Source organism: Protopterus annectens, chromosome 9.part0, assembly GCF_019279795.1.
Source record: "Protopterus annectens isolate FY-2018-M chromosome 9.part0, PAN1.0, whole genome shotgun sequence".
Lineage (NCBI taxonomy): Eukaryota > Metazoa > Chordata > Ceratodontiformes > Protopteridae > Protopterus > Protopterus annectens.
In genome coordinates, this window is record NC_056743.1 from 696,341,135 (window position 1) to 696,357,955 (window position 16,821).

The following is a 16,821-nucleotide window of genomic DNA, read 5'->3' on the forward strand; positions in this document are numbered from 1 at the left end:
TTTTTGAGAAGTGCCTCTGCCTAGGGCCAAAGAGGAAGCTTTTGTCCAGGAGGACATCCAAGAGATTTGATTTAACGTGGTCTTGAAAAGATTGTTCCCTAAGCCATGCATGCTTTCTAATAAATGAGCCTGTGGCACCTGCCCTGCAAGTTGCCTCCACGGCAGCTTAATCACAGTGTAATGAGTGCTTAGCAACCTGAGCAGTGAAATAACTGAGTTCTATGAGCTCCTTGGAAAGTTTTTTTATCCTCAAGTGAGGCAACTCTCTGTTTGAGCTGATCCAAAATGGTTTGTTGATACTGGATCAAATAAAATTGGCAGATGAGGGCCCTCATAGTAAGGGTGGCAGATGTACATACATTTTTCCAAACCTATCAAGGGCTCTACTCTCTTCATCTGTGGGCAAAGGGTTCCTGGATGAACTGGCTCTAGCTCCTTTGGATCCCAGTGTGACCACCTCAGGGTCAGCAGCAGGATTTTTAAAAAAGGTATTTGTAGGAGTCCTGTACCCTATAAAACCTGTCTTACAGGGGAATAACACAGGGGCATATAACACTGTTACATACACTGACCTCTACACTGCAGAGGGGCACACATGTGTTGTGCAGATGAAGGCTACATATATATGGACCTTACCACAAAGTTTGTGTGGGGGCCACAACAGCACTGGAATGATGGCAGGAATGGCAGCATGACATACTCACTGGCCACCACATAATAACCCCTGACAGCATGTCATATGGACAAAGCCTGGTATGTCGGTGGTTGACAGAGGCTGGTACACAGGCCCATATGTGAAATGGTGTTGTCATACACTGAGCAAGTGGCTGTTGTTACAGGATAGTCTGCAAATCCCCTTAGATAGGAATATGAAGTCAGAAATACAAATGGATGTAGCCACCTACTGATAGCACTCAACACACACACTGACAGTGATATATCTGACACAAGACCTGTGTGGTGGACAGAAAAACATAGGCCCACAGTTGAGAGCTTTTCAGACAGACTGCAGTCCATGTTAAACTAGTATGTACACAAAAACCCTGCAACACTGGTGCTATACAATGCATATACCAACACTACTCACACCCTGAATGTAGTTCTGGAACCTTATACAAATATGTAGCTGCCCTGAGACTGCAAGTCCTCTTCTGAGAGGTATTGCTACCTGCTGTCTGTAACACTGCTGCCCACACATAGGAAGGATGTCCACCATACAGGAAAGGTAAAGGGACCACGCCCAAATGATGTACGGGTTTATAGTAGTAGGTTGCCATGGCAGTGGTAATTGGAAGTACTACACAACATGCTGCATGCAGGTAGCAAGTGGAGGACACTGATTGGTGCAGAGGCCATCATCTGATCATGTGCTTCACCTACAAAATCCATGCAGAAATCTACTCAAAGCAGCTCAATCTAGTTACTGGACAGAGACCTTATTTGAAACCTTGACGAGTGGATGGGAAACAGAAAGTTTACCCCAGGGATCACTTCAGTGGCTCTGCTGGACAGAGGCACAGGGAAATAATCTAGGGGGAGGCGAAAGTCAACACATTCTGGCTAGGCTTATAAATGCCTTTGGGCAGATAGCCTAGTACCTACTATGAACCTATGGTTTACATGCAGCAGGGGAAAGGGAATCAAGATTCATGGAGGAATCTTGGAAAACATCTTGCACTACCTCTAAAATGGGTGGAATAGCCAGTGGTTTGTGTTCTAGTAGATTCAGGAACTCCCTAACACTCTTCTTGGACTGGGGATAATCCTGTGCCTCCCACTGAAAATGCTAATTCATAGCATGGAGGATCTCTCCAAAGGTAAAATCCTATGGGGGGGCAGAGGGTAGGTTCTCCTCAAAATAAGACTGATCACAGGATGTATAGGAGGGGCCCTCTTCAGACCCAGACTCATCTAGGCCTGAATCTTCCTCTGATTGAAAAGGATTGGGGAAAATATCAGAAGTTGCATCCCTTTTCTTTTTCCCCGGTGGGGCAACCCCTGTGGCCTTTCTTACACTAAAAATAGAAACTAGGTCCTCAGCTAGCCTAATCAAATCTTGTTGGGATCCCTGTAAAAGGGAGCCAGCAGGCCTAAGCGAAGGCCCTGCTAAAGTACCTTTCTTTGGGGTGGCTTTGGCCTTGGGCCTAGGAGCATCCGACGACATGCTGCTTCTCACTCGAGACTGGTGAAAAAGTGCTGGTGGAGGCCAAAGACTTGTTGGAGAATCAATGGTAGAAAAATGCTCCTCAGAAGCCAAGGCCTGCTGAGCGGCCCCGGACCTGACTGACGAGCCATATGCAAGGGCTTGGGTGGAAGTAGATGGGAGCAACGGCATGTCGGACTCCAAATGAGTCTCGCCAGAGACCTGCTTCCCGGTTACAAACACTGAAGGGGGTCTGCGAAAGCGCCTCTCCTTCTTCAACAATCACAAGCCTAGCGGGAGACGCAGACAGCGAATAGTTGTCCGAAGACCTAAGCTTTCGTTTCTTTTCTTTATCTTTCTTTCCCTTAGGTTGTTCAAATTCGGCACAACTGGTGAATGCAATCAGATACAAATGAGAAGATTCTTTTCTAAGAAATCTTGCTAAAACTTCAGCCTTATGCCTAATAGTTCTAGTATTAAAACTAGCTCAAAATGGCAACTACGGACATCATGGTCTGGGCCTGAACAGGTAACAAAAAGAGAGTGGAAGTCTCTATGTGGGATTTACTTACCACAACGGAGACAACTGTTTATTTTATCTGACATGAGTTAAAGGAAAAGAAAGGATTTCCCCAATGGGGTACTTATGTTTCTGACAACGACTTCTCTCTGATGCAGACCAATGTACTTAAACACTGCTTCGGGCTCCAATGGCAAGAAAAGACTGAAATCATGACGCAGGCTGGCTCCCTTTATACCCGAGTGTATTGATGTCGGTCAGGATGTCCGCCAACCTGGGAGGTGGAAATAGTTTTCTCTGGTAGTCAGGTTGGCCAAGGGCTTTCTTAGCAGGAAATCCCACAAGTCAGGACTGCAAAAGTGAAACAGAAAGAACATCAATCTTTGCATATTAGGGCTACAAGTTATACTGAATGAGGTAACAGTTGTTGATTTTCAACTGAATAAGAAAAATAATGGAAAACAGAAATGTCAATGTATCAATGTAGTATACATGATTATACTTTTGAGGCGCCATTCATAGATTTAAGACATTTAGACAGATCATCATCTATGTCCTCACATTATACAAAAAAACCTTTATATGGTTTTCTAACTAATTCTTTATAGAAATTAATGTTTTATGGAATCTATTTCGCTATGCTATGGTCATGTATATGTAACTCACTGTGATATTTAATGTAATCAAAAGCTTGTTAACTTGTATGTATTATGTGGAGCTTACTCAGTGTGATATTTAATGTACCCAAAAGTTTGATAACATGTATGTATTATGTGGAGCTTTTCTCCATGTGCCTCTGCTGAGAAAGGACCTGTGTCCAGTCAGACTTTCCCAGTAATGAAATTTAAAATAAACAAATAAATCCATCCTCAACCCTTTTTCCCATTTTTCACATGGACCGGGGTGTTATTTTCAACAGTGACAATCATCTCGAGCCAAGGTTTACACCTCTGAGTGGCTAACCCTGTCGCGGAAATAAATAAATAAATTCATACATACATACATGTAATTCTAAGGGGAACTTTATGTTGCAACCTGTTCTTATTTGCAATTATTTCTACACTGGTATGACAACTACAAAATTATCTTAACAAAAATGAAGTGCCTAATTATACCATTAAATAAAACTATATAATAATTCTTTTTTTAGACATGCTAGAGACTGTCCAGCATGTTCACAGGTTCATAGTTTCATAGGTGTGTACTAGGCTAATGGCCCTGAGGCCTTTACAAGCTTAGCCCATAGAACTGCCCTGGCATCATGCCGCCCAATGTTAGTTCCCAGTGCCTATATCAAGTAGAGCCACTGAAGTGATCCCCGGGGTGAAGTTTCTATTACCCATCCACTCATCAAGATTTCTCTTGAAGACGGACAGTGAAGTGCGCTGCTTGACATGTATGGGAAGTCTATTCCAGAGCATGGACAGTCTCTGGGTGAGGAACCTGTCCCTCCTGAACACCTGTTCTGTTGATTGTGGTAATGAGGTTGAGGTCTCTGGAGCATGTGGTGCGAAGGGATTGGGATTTCTTTAGATGTAGCATTTCTAACAGAGCTGGGTCAGACATGGCTTTGTAAGTCAGGCAAAGATCGCCTCTAAGTAGGTGACAGGAGACAGATAATAGCTGGAGTCTTTTGAGTCTGTCTGTGTAGGACATGTGTTTAATGCCTAGGATCCTCTTCGTGAGGTACTTCTGTGGCCTCTCCAGCTGTTGCAGGTGTCTAGTGAGGGGGTCTATATCAGAACATCGAAGTTTTAAAACTTTGAATGTTCTAATATTGACCCGTTTTGAGCGAACGCTAAAAATAGCGAAGCTGCAGAACACCGAATTATTTCCTAGGGAAAGAATTCGGTTGGCCAGTTCTGTGGCTTTGCTATTTTCAGCTCTGTGGTGGAAATTTACGGGTCGGGTTCAGGTAAGTGTGTGATTGTGTCATCGTTAGGATTAGGGTGCGGGTTAGGTGAGTTAGGGTTTGGGTGCGGGTTAGGTGAATTAGGGTTAGGAGCGGGTTAAGTGAGCTAGGGTTAGGGCGCGGGTTAGGTGAGTGTGCGATTGTGACGGACCTTATGGTTAGGGTTTGGGTTAAGGTAAGTGGATAGATAGTAATGTATGTACGGTTTAGTGTAGGGTTAGTTGTAGGATTATAAGTGTATGTGTGTGATTTGATGTTTTTAGGTGTGCTTGTGTTGTGTGTATGTGTTTCGGAATTACAAATTTTTTCCCAATGAAAAAATTTGCTGTTCTGAATGTTCGATATTATGCGGTTTAGATATTTTAGGTTTGATGAAATAGCGTTCGCTATTTTCAGCTTTCAACAGCGTGATATAAACGCTAGTGACGTACATGCCAAATGGGGCATTATACTCAATGATTGGTCTAATGAGGGAAGAGTAGAGAGAGAGAGACGATGACCTCTTTCTTCCTGGATGCAAAACCTCTGGTAATGAGATGTGCCATATAGAAGGACTTTCTGACCACAGTGGCAATGTGATGGTCAAAGGAGATGATGCTGTTAACCTGTGTCCCCAGATCTCTTATAATGCCTTCAGTGTTCAGTGGGCTTCCATTTATGTGGTAATTAGTGGGAACTGAGTTTTTACCAATGGGGATGACAACTCATTTTTTGACATTAAGCTTAAGGCCATGGTTTTGACACCAGTCATTGGTCTCAGTGAGGCCTTTCTGTAGGATGTCTGCATCACTTGGGGAGTTAATAATGGCTCCCAGCTTGCAGTTGTCTGTGAACTTGGTCAGCCAGAGTCCCTTTGTGTTGGCCTGGACTTCTGAGAAGTAGATGCCAAACAGGAGAGGACCCAGGACCGATCCCTTTGGGACTCCACTCATGACTGGTCGGCAGTCTGACTTGGAGTCTACTACTTTCACATGGTGTGTTCTATCTGTGAGCCAATTTGCAACCCACCTAGTGATACAGGGGCCTAGTTTGATGAGTTTATCAATAATTCCCGAGTGAGGAATAGTATCAAAGGCCTTGGCCAGATGGGTCTATATCACCATATTGAATGGTGATAATGTCGAATGTCGAAAACATTGAAAGTTCACAAGAACGAACTTGCTATTGTGGGGGGCTGTGCCCCCCCACCCCCGCTAAATATATATTCCAACTCCGAGGTCGCACTACAGTGAGGAAAGGGCAAATATCCCAATCCTTACTGTACCGCGACCCCAAAAACACAAGTTCGTTCTCGTGAACTTTCAATATTTTAGGCATTCAGCATTATCACCATTGAATATGGTGATACAGACCCGGCCAGATCGAGGTAGGCAGTATGCACTGCCTTACCTTCATCCACAGCCTTGGTGACTGACTCAAAGATGTCAAACAGGTTGAGCAGGCATGATCTCCCTTTCACAAAGCCAAACTGCATGGGCTCTAGAGTTTGGAGATTCCGTATATCTTTGTTAATTAGGTCCATGATGATGCGCTCCATAGCTTTACATATCAGACTCGTCAGGCTAATGGGGTGATAATTACCAGGGTCTGTAGTTGCTCCCCCTTTATGGAGAGGGATGACTGTAGCAGTGCACCATTAGGTAGGGACAAAGCCTAAGGTGAGGCTGTGACTGAACCGGGCACACAGATGTGGTGCCAGTTCACTTTGTAGTTCATGTAGAACACAGCCAGAGATATTACTGGGTCCCACAGAAGCTGTATTCTTGGCCTTGGACAATTTAGCTTTTACCTGTGCTGCAGTAATGCTGGGTGCCTGGCATTCTTCCGGTATTGTGATTGGTCCTTTGGGGGGGAGGGGTAAAGTTGGCACTGAATCTGTCTGCCAGTATGTTGGCAATATCTGTTGGCTCAGTATAGGAGGTACCATTGTGCAGTAACTTAGAGCAAATCTCGGTATTGCCATGGAGGTTCTTGATATAACTACAGTAGGTTTTGTGATTGTTTTTAGTGTCTGCCACAATTCTGCCTTCATAGCTGGCTTTAGAGGATTTGATTAGGGATCTCAACTTTTTGTTGAGGCTAACAAGGGAGTTTTTCCAGTCTTGGGACTTCACCTTTTTCTGCAACAGTTTCTTCCTTCTGTTGTAGAGTTTATTAATGGCACTGGACCACCAGATTGGCTTCCTCTTTTCGAGGAGAGTGTCTTGGTTCTGTTGGGTATGGCTAGTTCCATGCATGTTTGTACAGTGCACTGGTGTACAATTCAGCAGTCATGCAGCTATTTTCTGTTGGCATGGGTGCCGTGAAGTTAGCCACCTGTTTTAAGGAGCCCAAAGTCAGCTTTGGAGAAGTTTTTCAAGGTGGTTACCTTTGTGGGGGTGTGTGGGTGAGATGTGGATTTCCATGGTGATTAGTTTATGGTCAGATCTGACCAGGGAGGGATTGACTACTGGTGTAGAGTAACGGTCGCCCATGTTAGTAATAACCAGGTCAAGGATGTTGCTTCCTCTAGTGGGGGTCAGAATGAACTGGTCCAGGGCATTGGAAATGATGAATTCCAGGAAGTGTTGGGACACTGCATTGGTGCTTGAGTAGTTTTCTCAGTTGATGGAGGGGTAGTTGAAGTCTACTTGTATGAGAGTGTTGGGTTGGACCTTAATAGATTCCAGGGTGCTCAGGAACTTGGAGTGAGAGTCTAGGAACATGGTTAGGGACCTATAGCAGGCTATGACCTAGATCGTCATCTTACCCAATGTTAGTTGTACCTGAAGTATCTCAGATGCGTTATGCTGGGCTACTAGTCTGAAGGTGTGCATATCCTTTATGAATATGGAGACACTACTGCCTTTGGAGCTACTGTCCATGTTTCAGGGCCAAAAGGTGTGGAATGAGTTATTGCCTGGTAGTGCAGGGGTGTTTTCTGCTGCTTTAAACCAGGTCTCCGTTATGGCACAAATGTCGATGTTCTCCATTTTGAGGAATGCTTTGAGCGAGTGCATCTTGAGATTTAGACTTCTAGCATTGAGCAACATGACCCTCAGATTGCATTTATTTATAACTGTTATAGTGGTAATTTGGTCTTTGGAACACTGCCTAAAAAGGCACTACAGGAGTGGCAAGAGCCTTAGCCAGTACCCGGAAGTCCAAGGGTGACAGATACAGGAAATCTCTGGCAAAGCATCAAAGTCTGTCAATCATGTCATCCCAAGCAGACAGATACTGAATCCACTTAGAATGATATCAGAAACTTAGCCAATTGCTGAAGTCAATCATTTTTTGTTTGTACTGCAGTACCATTCTGGGTGATGGTAGGATACTGCTCGGGGCTAGGGTCATACCTGCCTGGGCCACATAACCGAGAGCTCCACCATGTCTATTTTCATGTAGTCCAGGGAGGTTCGTCTCAGATCATTCACATCCACATGGACAATGACAGAGTCATACTTGTACTTGTTGTGGAGTGACCTGAGTGCATGTGTTATGTGTCAGATTCTGGCACCTGATAAACAGCTGACTGTTACCTTGTCCTTATTCAACCTAGTAAGTGGGACATCTGTGTGCCTCACTATTGAGTCACCTATGATTAGTGTATTGGGCAAGGTGTTTAGCCTTAGGGAATTAGGTTGAGGGGCACACTGTGGAGGTGAGCTATGTGTCCTGTGGTTTGTGCTGTGTTGTGGTGGTTGAAAGCATTTCTGTCTTGGAGGTCTCTGCTGTTTGGGTAAATTTCTATTGAGAGCCTCCACGAAGATGGGTGTGTGCTTTGTGTTTTTATGTGAGAGATGTGATGGTGGGTGTTCTGCAGGGCTATGTGTTTCATGTGGTGTGGTGCAGGTATTGACCTTCTCCTCTTGACCAGCTAGTCCAGTCTTGGCTGGAGAGTGAGTAGCTTCCAATTTGGTAATATAAATGCATCTCTCACAAGTCTGAGTGTTGGGAGGTAAGAGGAGAGGGTTGTCTGTGTACATGAGACGGTTGTTACACTGCCTCAGAATGCCCAAGTGCACCAGGTTAATAAGAGAAAGCACAGAGAACTGACTTCAATCATGCCAGGAGGGGTGGTCATAACTACTAAGTATTGGAGCTATTTCCTTGAAGAAGAACTAGTGCTGATGGCACTTAGGTGTGCTATAATAATTGCTACAGAAATCTGTTGAAGTGCAAAACGATTAAGCTATCTGAAGTGCAAGAGAGAAAGAACTAGCAAGATTCATGGGAAAAACTGAAGAGCAGACTTTCTGGCACCAGTAAGTTTACCTCAGCTCGGCGCCGCTAGGCGAAGCTTAAACAAGCATAAGCCCACACAAATGTGGGCTTTTAAACCAGAAAGTTGAAAGGTATGGAAAAACTGCCCAAACAGCCAATAAACTACAATTTCTGGACCAGAAACCACTCCTCCTGTGGTAGATAGGCTACCTAGTGCTTACCACTCCCACTGATAAGCTAGAAGGCTTCCCTCCAACACAGGCTTGGGGGGGGGGGGCTCAGAAACTTACAAACAGTCCAGGATACAGCAAATCTGTATCTGGACTAGACTAGTTACAGGAAAGGTGGGAAACAAGCGCAAACGTGGGCTTTTAAACCAGAAAATTGAAAGGGATGGAAAAACTGCCCAAACGGCCAATAAACTACAATTTCTGGGGCAGAAACCACTCCTCCTGTGGTAGGAAAGGTGGGAAACAAGCTTAGAACTTTTTTTTGTGTTAAGTAACTTTATTTTGCTGTGCTGGAACACAAGCCTTTAGATTCTAGTACAGACAATTTTAAGAACAGGCTTAAGGTCAGGGATACTAATTGTCAGCTACCATTAGAAACCAGTATGTTTACTGGATTAAATTAAAATATCAATATTAAACGTTTTTGGTGGGAAGGAGACTGGCTAGGAAATGATTTACTGTATATATTTTTTTCAATAACAATTTTCAAGTAATATGTTTATAGCTGTGTCTTACATGTGTTTTAAAATTATATATTTTATATGTTTTTTAAGGGTCCCAGTTTAAATAACAAGATAAGGAATCAAAAATGAAAGGTATTTTAAGAAGATAAATGCATAGTATTAAAAGAAAACACAAACTCAGGTTGGAAAGCTATACAATAAAAAATAAAAAGGCGCTGTATAAACATTCGAGAAAGAATAAAGATGGTAATAATTCTAATATAATACTGCATTTAATGAGGCTTTAATTTCTTATCTAAAACTACTATCAAATATGTTTGTTGAAAGGTTTACAGAGGTTTTAAGACAATACCAGAAAGATGAGAGGAATTGAGGAAGGAAAGTTTTAAGTAATTGTCCAGTAATAGATGCATTAAATACTATCGGGCCTCGTGGTGCAGTTGCGCCATATGGTTTAAATGGTTATTCCCTTGGCAAAATAAAAGATGGAATAATTACTCTTCTTAAATATTTATTTCAGAGATCGTTATGTACAAGTTTGTTCCATCAATATGGAAAGAAGTGATTATTATACCTATACCATAAGGACATAATTTAATATTACTGAATAATTACCAGCCTATTAGTCTTATGCACATGTTCTGAAAGGGTACTGTGTGATAAAATTACTGACAGGATGGGACATTATCTTGATGAGTATGAACATGGCTTTAATGTAAAATGCTCTTACCTATCAATCAACCAGTTTGTGAAGCAATAGTACAGCATGTGTCAGATGATGTGGTGTACCTAGATTTGGCAAGAGCATTTAATTCAGTCCCACCAGGAGAATTATGACAGTAATGTCAAAACTAAGTGTTAATGGCTTTATAATTAAATGGACAGAAAGCTGGATGGAAAGACGAAGCTGCAGTCCCTCTCCAATAAGGAAGCTGTTAATGTTCTGCTCCCCTAATGGTCAGTGCTTGTGCCAAAGTTTTTCCAATATTTATGTCAGACTTTCCAAAACAGAAATGAGTATGGGTCAGTAAGTCTGCAGAGGATACTAAGCTAAGGGCTGTTGTTACAAATATGAATGATCAGGCAATACTACAGGGGTACCTGGATAAAACTGAGGTATAGTCTAGAAAATATAACATGGATTTCAATGTTAAGAATTCTAAAATTCTTCACTTTGGTATTAATAATCACACATACATGATATGTGGAACTATGATTCCCACTGATGTTAAAGTTACAGGACCTTGGACTTACTATTGATAGGTACATGAATTTTGAGGGTAATCTATTGATGGTTGTAATGAAAAATTATACAACTAATAAAAACATTTTTCTTTGTACCTTAAGCAGGGAAGCAGCTTTTATACTGCCATTCACTTAACATTACAATATAAACACAAGTCACTGAAAGTCTGTTAATTGTAAAGAAAAAAAATGACTATTCATACCACATTTTGCAAATTTGAGGCATTCTTCTTTTGTCATCCCTGGTTTAAAGGTAGAATCAGCAAAGCCATAAATATAACTGCTTCCTGAGCCACCTATAGCAAACTGCTGTCTGATCATCATACCTCCAAGGGTGCCGTAAACCTGTGAGAAAGGAGAAAGGAATAAGGAGAAATGCACAGATCATTCACTACTGATAAATCAATTCATTATAGATGGCCAACTTGGTTATATAAATGCTTGCATAAGTTTATTTTTAGTATTTTTTAAGTGGATACATGAACACTGAATTCCACCTTTAATATAAAGTCAAATAGACAATCAAGTACTATACAATACTGTAGCATCTATTAAATGAAGATATGAAGTGACTGAGTGCGGAGAATTTGAAAAGTAAATTCTACAGAAATGTAAGTATTTATACACAGTAATGAATAAAAGAGATGTTTTTTTTATTCTGAATTAAAGTAATCCACTAGCCAATGTAGAAAACCTTGTCGAGGAAACCATGCCATCAACTTGAGGCCAGCAATCTCTGGATGAATCATCCCTGATAGGTATGACAGGAGGTCTACACTGGGATCCAGTGTCCAAGGAGGACATACTAGTTGACACCATAGGAAGGGAAACCACACCTGCCAAAGCCAGAAGGAGGCAATGCGAATTACTTTGTTCCTCAACTGAAGCACTTTCTGAAGAAACTTGGGGACTACATGTAGGGCAGGGTAAGCATAAAGGAGACCACTGGGCCAAACGTGGACTACAGTATCTTTCTGTGAATGTTCCTGAGGGGAATTAGGGCAAAAAACCTTCTGCATTTGCTGTTGAGGGGAGGGTGAATAGATTGCGGCACAACTGACCCCATTTGTTGAAGATCATATTTGCCACTGATTGACTGAGAGAGACAACTTATGTGACATCAGTATGGTCCTGCTGAGTTTGTCTGCTAATATGTTGGACTTCCCCGGTATGTGCATCATTATAAGAAAGTGGTTGGAGGAGAGCGCCTACTGCCATACTCTCATTGTTTCTTGGCAAAGGAGGTAAGATCTTGTTCCCTCCCATTTTTTTGATGTACCAGACTACTGACACATTGTTTGTTTGAACAGCAATAATTCCTAGCAGAAGACAGCTCTGAAGGGCCTGTAATGCTAGAAGCACCGCTCTCATCTCCAGGGCATTTATATGCAAAATGGTCTCTTCTGGGGGCCATGTGCCTTGAATGGTCCATCCCAAGTAATGCCCCCATCCCAACTGGGAGGCATATGTGATCAATGTAGTGCTCGGGGAAGGAAGAATAAATGGATTCCCTCAACATATTTCTTCACAGTGTATCCACCACAGCAGGGATTTTCTGCAAACTTGAGATACTTTTATCTGATGTTGTAAGGGATGTCGATGAAAAGACCATTGCATGCTAGAGTCCACTCAAGAATTCTCATATGAAGATAAGCAGTGGGTATTAAAATTATTGTAGCAGCTTTGAGTACCATTTTTGCTGCGGGAGAAGGATGAAAAAGAGCCTGTCTAACATGCAATTTGAAAGTAAGAACTCTGTGCTGAGGCAGAAGAGCTAGATGATTGACTGTATCTAGACGAGCCCCTATAAACCCCAAGACTTGAACTGGTTGAAGTTGTGACTTGTCCAAAATGATCGTAATTCCCAGAGAATGAGATAATTGGAGTAAATAATCCCTAGCTCTTTCCAAAAGATGCCTGGTCAGTGTAGTAAGCAGCCAGTCATCTAAGTAAGGAAACAGTCTGAATCCCAGCAGTCTTAGGTGAGCTGTTACCACTGCCGTGCATTTGGTGAACACCCTGGGGGCTGTGGTGAGACAGAAGGGCAAGGTTCTGAACTGCTAATGACTGGCTCCCAGCTGGAAGTGGGTATCTTCAAGAGCACCTGTTCATATTGATGTGATAGTACTCATCTTGATGATTGACAGAACACATCCAGTCATCCTTCTGCAGGAGAGGCAGAATGGACTGAGCCATGACCATGTGGAATTTGGAATTCTCTACAAACAGGTTCATATCTGAGATCCAAAATGGGTCTCAGGTCCCCTGTTTTCTTTGGCACTAAAAAGATCCTTGAGTAAATTATAGATCCTCTTTGGTCAGGGAGGACGTCTTGGATGACTCTTTTGTCCAGCAGCTTTTGAACCTCCAGAGTTGCAACTTTCACTAATTGGGTGGAACACTGAGGAGACATTTTCTTTTCCTTTGGGAAACTTGTAAAAAGGGAATGAAATATCCTCTGGATATGATTCTTTTCACCCATGAATCTTTTGTGATAGCTATGCAGGCTTATTGCAAGGACAAGTGCCCCCCAACTGCCTCCAGAGAAGGACAGATGGGCGACCTTTCAGGAGCACTGAAAGGATCTGTCCAAAAAGAAATCTCAAGTCCCTTGATTCTGCATACCCCCTCTGTTGCGTGGGTGGTATCTTCCACTGTAGCTATATCCCCCTTGGCATCTGGGGGAAAAGTCTCTCTGTGACTCTTGGAAAGGGAGATTTCCAGAACCACATCTTTTTACCACCCGGTTGATTGCTACAAAAAGGTCTCTGTGAGGTAGAAAAGTTGATTCCCACAGCAGACGAAGTCTTTCCATCTTGCTCACTGTGGGAATGTGTCTCTTTAATGGTTGTCCCAAACAAACAAGATCCATTAAAATAAACACTGACGAATGAAGCCTTGAAGAGCTCCAGAAAATCGCACAACCACATCCAGGCAAGTCTCCTAATGGCTATGCCTGAACCAGAACCTTCGGCTGCATGTGAGATTAGCCTTATGGATGCATGTGTAATAGAATACAGGGTGGCCAATTGTGGGAAAAAAGACTTTTGTTTCTCTGCGGACATGGACCCAGGGGTAGAGTTAGAGAGTTCCTTAACTAAGACCCTCTGTAACCTAGTGAAATGTGCCAGGTAATTCACTGACCATAAGGCAAAGGGCACTGAAGCATACACCCACTTCCCAAACCTGTCCAACTTCCTGGACTCTCTAGTAGGTGGATGGACAGTGGAACTCTGCTCAGCCAGCTCCTTTTTAGTGGCTGCAGCAACAACCATGGCATCTATAGGAATTTCCTTGGTCCAGTTTTGTCTGTCAGAGAGGGCAATCAAAAATTTTGTCTGGGTGTCCTGGGGTTTAGTTCCAAACTGTCTAGTTCCTTCCATGCCCTGCGAGAGACAAGGTCTATAAGCTCATCCACATGGGGGTAACTTAAGATGTAGATGGTCCAGACCTGATGGCTTCCAAGAACATTGATTCCTCTTGGGGAGGACTTTGGGAAGACCAACTACCTTTGCGGAAAAGGATCTCTAAGATGTCTCTAAATGATACATCCTAAGGTGGAGATCTAAGGGACCCTTCCCCTTCATTAAAACTGGTGTCTTCTGAGAGGGATTCCTGCAGGGAATCCAAGTGCCTCCTCTTATGAGACCTCTTACAAGGAACCTCTTCAGTGGGGTGTTCTGGACAGGAGTTGGAAGAAGGGAAGCTGCCTGGAAGCTCATATGAACTGGCTGTCCCTGACATGAAAAATGAGCAGACTCAGACACAGGATCCAAAGAGGGAACAGGGATTGGATCCAAAGGCATAAGAGTCAAAACTGTGTTTCGGTGAGAGAAAACCCTCTCCACCACCTCAAAGGTGAAAGGGTCAGGAGAAGACAAGGAAAATCCGACCACAACTGAGACTCTTGATATAGACAATCCAAGGCTCTCCCTGACTCTCCGCTCTGAGTGAGGAGTAGGAGTTGTGCTGTCCAATGCCAAAGCCTCGAGGAGAAGCAAAGCCTCCAAAAACTTCAGAGCTGAGGTAAACCCATCAGATCAGACACCAGTGTTTTGGCTCCAAGAACAATCATGCTCTGGGTGGGGGGTAGGAGCCAATCGGATCAGGGAAATCACAGGAATGCAAGATAGGAACATCTTCAAATCTGACAGTTCAGAAATCTCAGATCCAAGGGCTCCAAAACAGCAGGTCAAATCAGAGAAAGAGTGATAACACAATGGAATGGTTTAAGGCTCACAGATCTGATGGGAGACAGCAAGGGCAAACCCCCCATCTGGATCTGTGTTCTGAGGAATTTTCTCATCATCCTATCCACCTTTGCCTCAGAAAGACTTTTGGAGGACCTAATGGAGGAAGAAGTAGAAGGTGGCCTGGAAGACTTTTTAGAGATCTCCTGAAGGAAAGCAGACCTCAACCTAAGAGATACCTGCTTTGGGAAAAACCTTGGACTACAGAGCTGAAGGGACTTAGCAATGGTAGACATCGGATCCAAAGACTTTGGATCCAAATTCTTGGAAATCTTCTCAGGTGGTTCAGAAGGAAACACTGACTTTGGAAAATGCAGGGGAGTGTTTTCGGTGCTTCCTGGAGTCCTTTGACTTATGAGAGGGGGTTTGATCCCCTGATGTGGAAGTACCAGATGAAGGAGCAGAAGGTGGAAGGAGTCCTTTTAGTACTAGGTTATTCCTCCTATCACACATGGCTATGGTATTAAAACCAGCACTGATGGAGCAGGAGATGTTCAAGTGAGCCGGGCCTAGACAATGGATGCACACACTGTGCACATCAGAGTTGGGGATCTTATGCCCATAGGAAATGTACTTCTTGAAACCAGTCAGCTTTTCAGCCATACTGTAAGAAAGACTGCAAACAAGCAACAAACTACAATAAAGTTTTTTTTTTTTAAAACAGGACAAGGCTTAACTCTAATAATAATAATAATAATAATAATAATAATAATAATAATAATAATAATAATAATACCAACAATGGTAGTAAAAAAAATACCCTAGCTTATGGTACAGAAAGATTATACCAGCAATGGTATAAGACTACTGAAAGATTAACGTTAGAGAAAAGTAAACAAAAAGTAGTGGTAGAAGAGATATATATGGCAAATAGAAATGAAGGTAAGAAATCACTGAAGACGATTTAACTACAAAGAATTTCTAACTGTGCACTCACAAATCAACCCACTAGAGCTCAACAAAATGCAATCCCAAGTGAATTGTTGACTGGCAAACAAGATCTGAGGTAACACAGTGGTCAGGGGCATTATGGGTAAGAAAGGAACGTGAGGGTCGGATCCCAGAATCTTGAGAAAGTATCCGAATTGGATCCGAGGATCAGATCAAAACCCATCCGTTGAGGAATGAATGAAAATGACAATATCAGATCAATAAATTACAGAATAGTAGTTGCATAGACTAGCCAAAACTGCAAAATGAATTTACTGAATCTTGATATTATTCAAATATTAATAGTAAACATGCTTGTACCTGTCCACCGTATTTGTGGTCCCACCCTGCTATAAGTAGGTGGGCTGACAGTTCTTCCTTGTATTTGTAGCAGAGATCTTTAACACAGGTTACAGCAGCTCGAACAAGAGGTGGCTGTCCCATGTGAACACTAGTGGGGGGGAACAGAACACATTATAAAGCCACTGCATAAAGTGTACTGCAAAGCCTTTCAGAATGTTAAACAATAAATACAATGACACAAAACAATGGAAGAGCTCATATAACAAACTGCTGCATTAAAATAAAAAAATAGAGCAAAGAAGAAATGCATTCCCTGGGATTCAATAAACTCCATGCAATAATAGTGCTATTCCTGCATGGAGTGGTTCATGTCCATTTAGCCTTAGCTTTAACAGCAGCGTGCCTTGCATATTCATGAAGGTGCATTGCTGTTAAGGCTAAATGGACATGAACAGTGAACGAGTGAAGGGGGTGTGTTTAAGTACTGCATGGACATCAAACACGCCCCTTGCACTCAGAAAGTGCTGTACGGCACATTGAAAACAAGTACAGTGTCCGTGGAGACTGAAAAATAAAAATACACAAGCGGGCACATTCCTGAACTGTACAGACTATCAC

General features: G+C 42.6%; 1 protein-coding gene across 1 annotated transcript in view; it reads right to left on the minus strand.

The window, feature by feature from the left end:
- Window positions 1-16,821, minus strand: part of LOC122811460 (proteasome subunit beta type-9-like) — a 203,749-nt gene that overhangs the window by 15,398 nt on the left and 171,530 nt on the right. Inside the window, exons 4-5 of the mRNA XM_044083314.1 lie at window positions 16,222-16,351; window positions 10,924-11,065 (exon numbers count right to left, since the gene is read on the minus strand). Of these exons, the coding sequence (XP_043939249.1) occupies window positions 10,924-11,065; window positions 16,222-16,351 (272 nt within the window). The remainder of the gene's footprint in view (window positions 1-10,923; window positions 11,066-16,221; window positions 16,352-16,821) is intronic.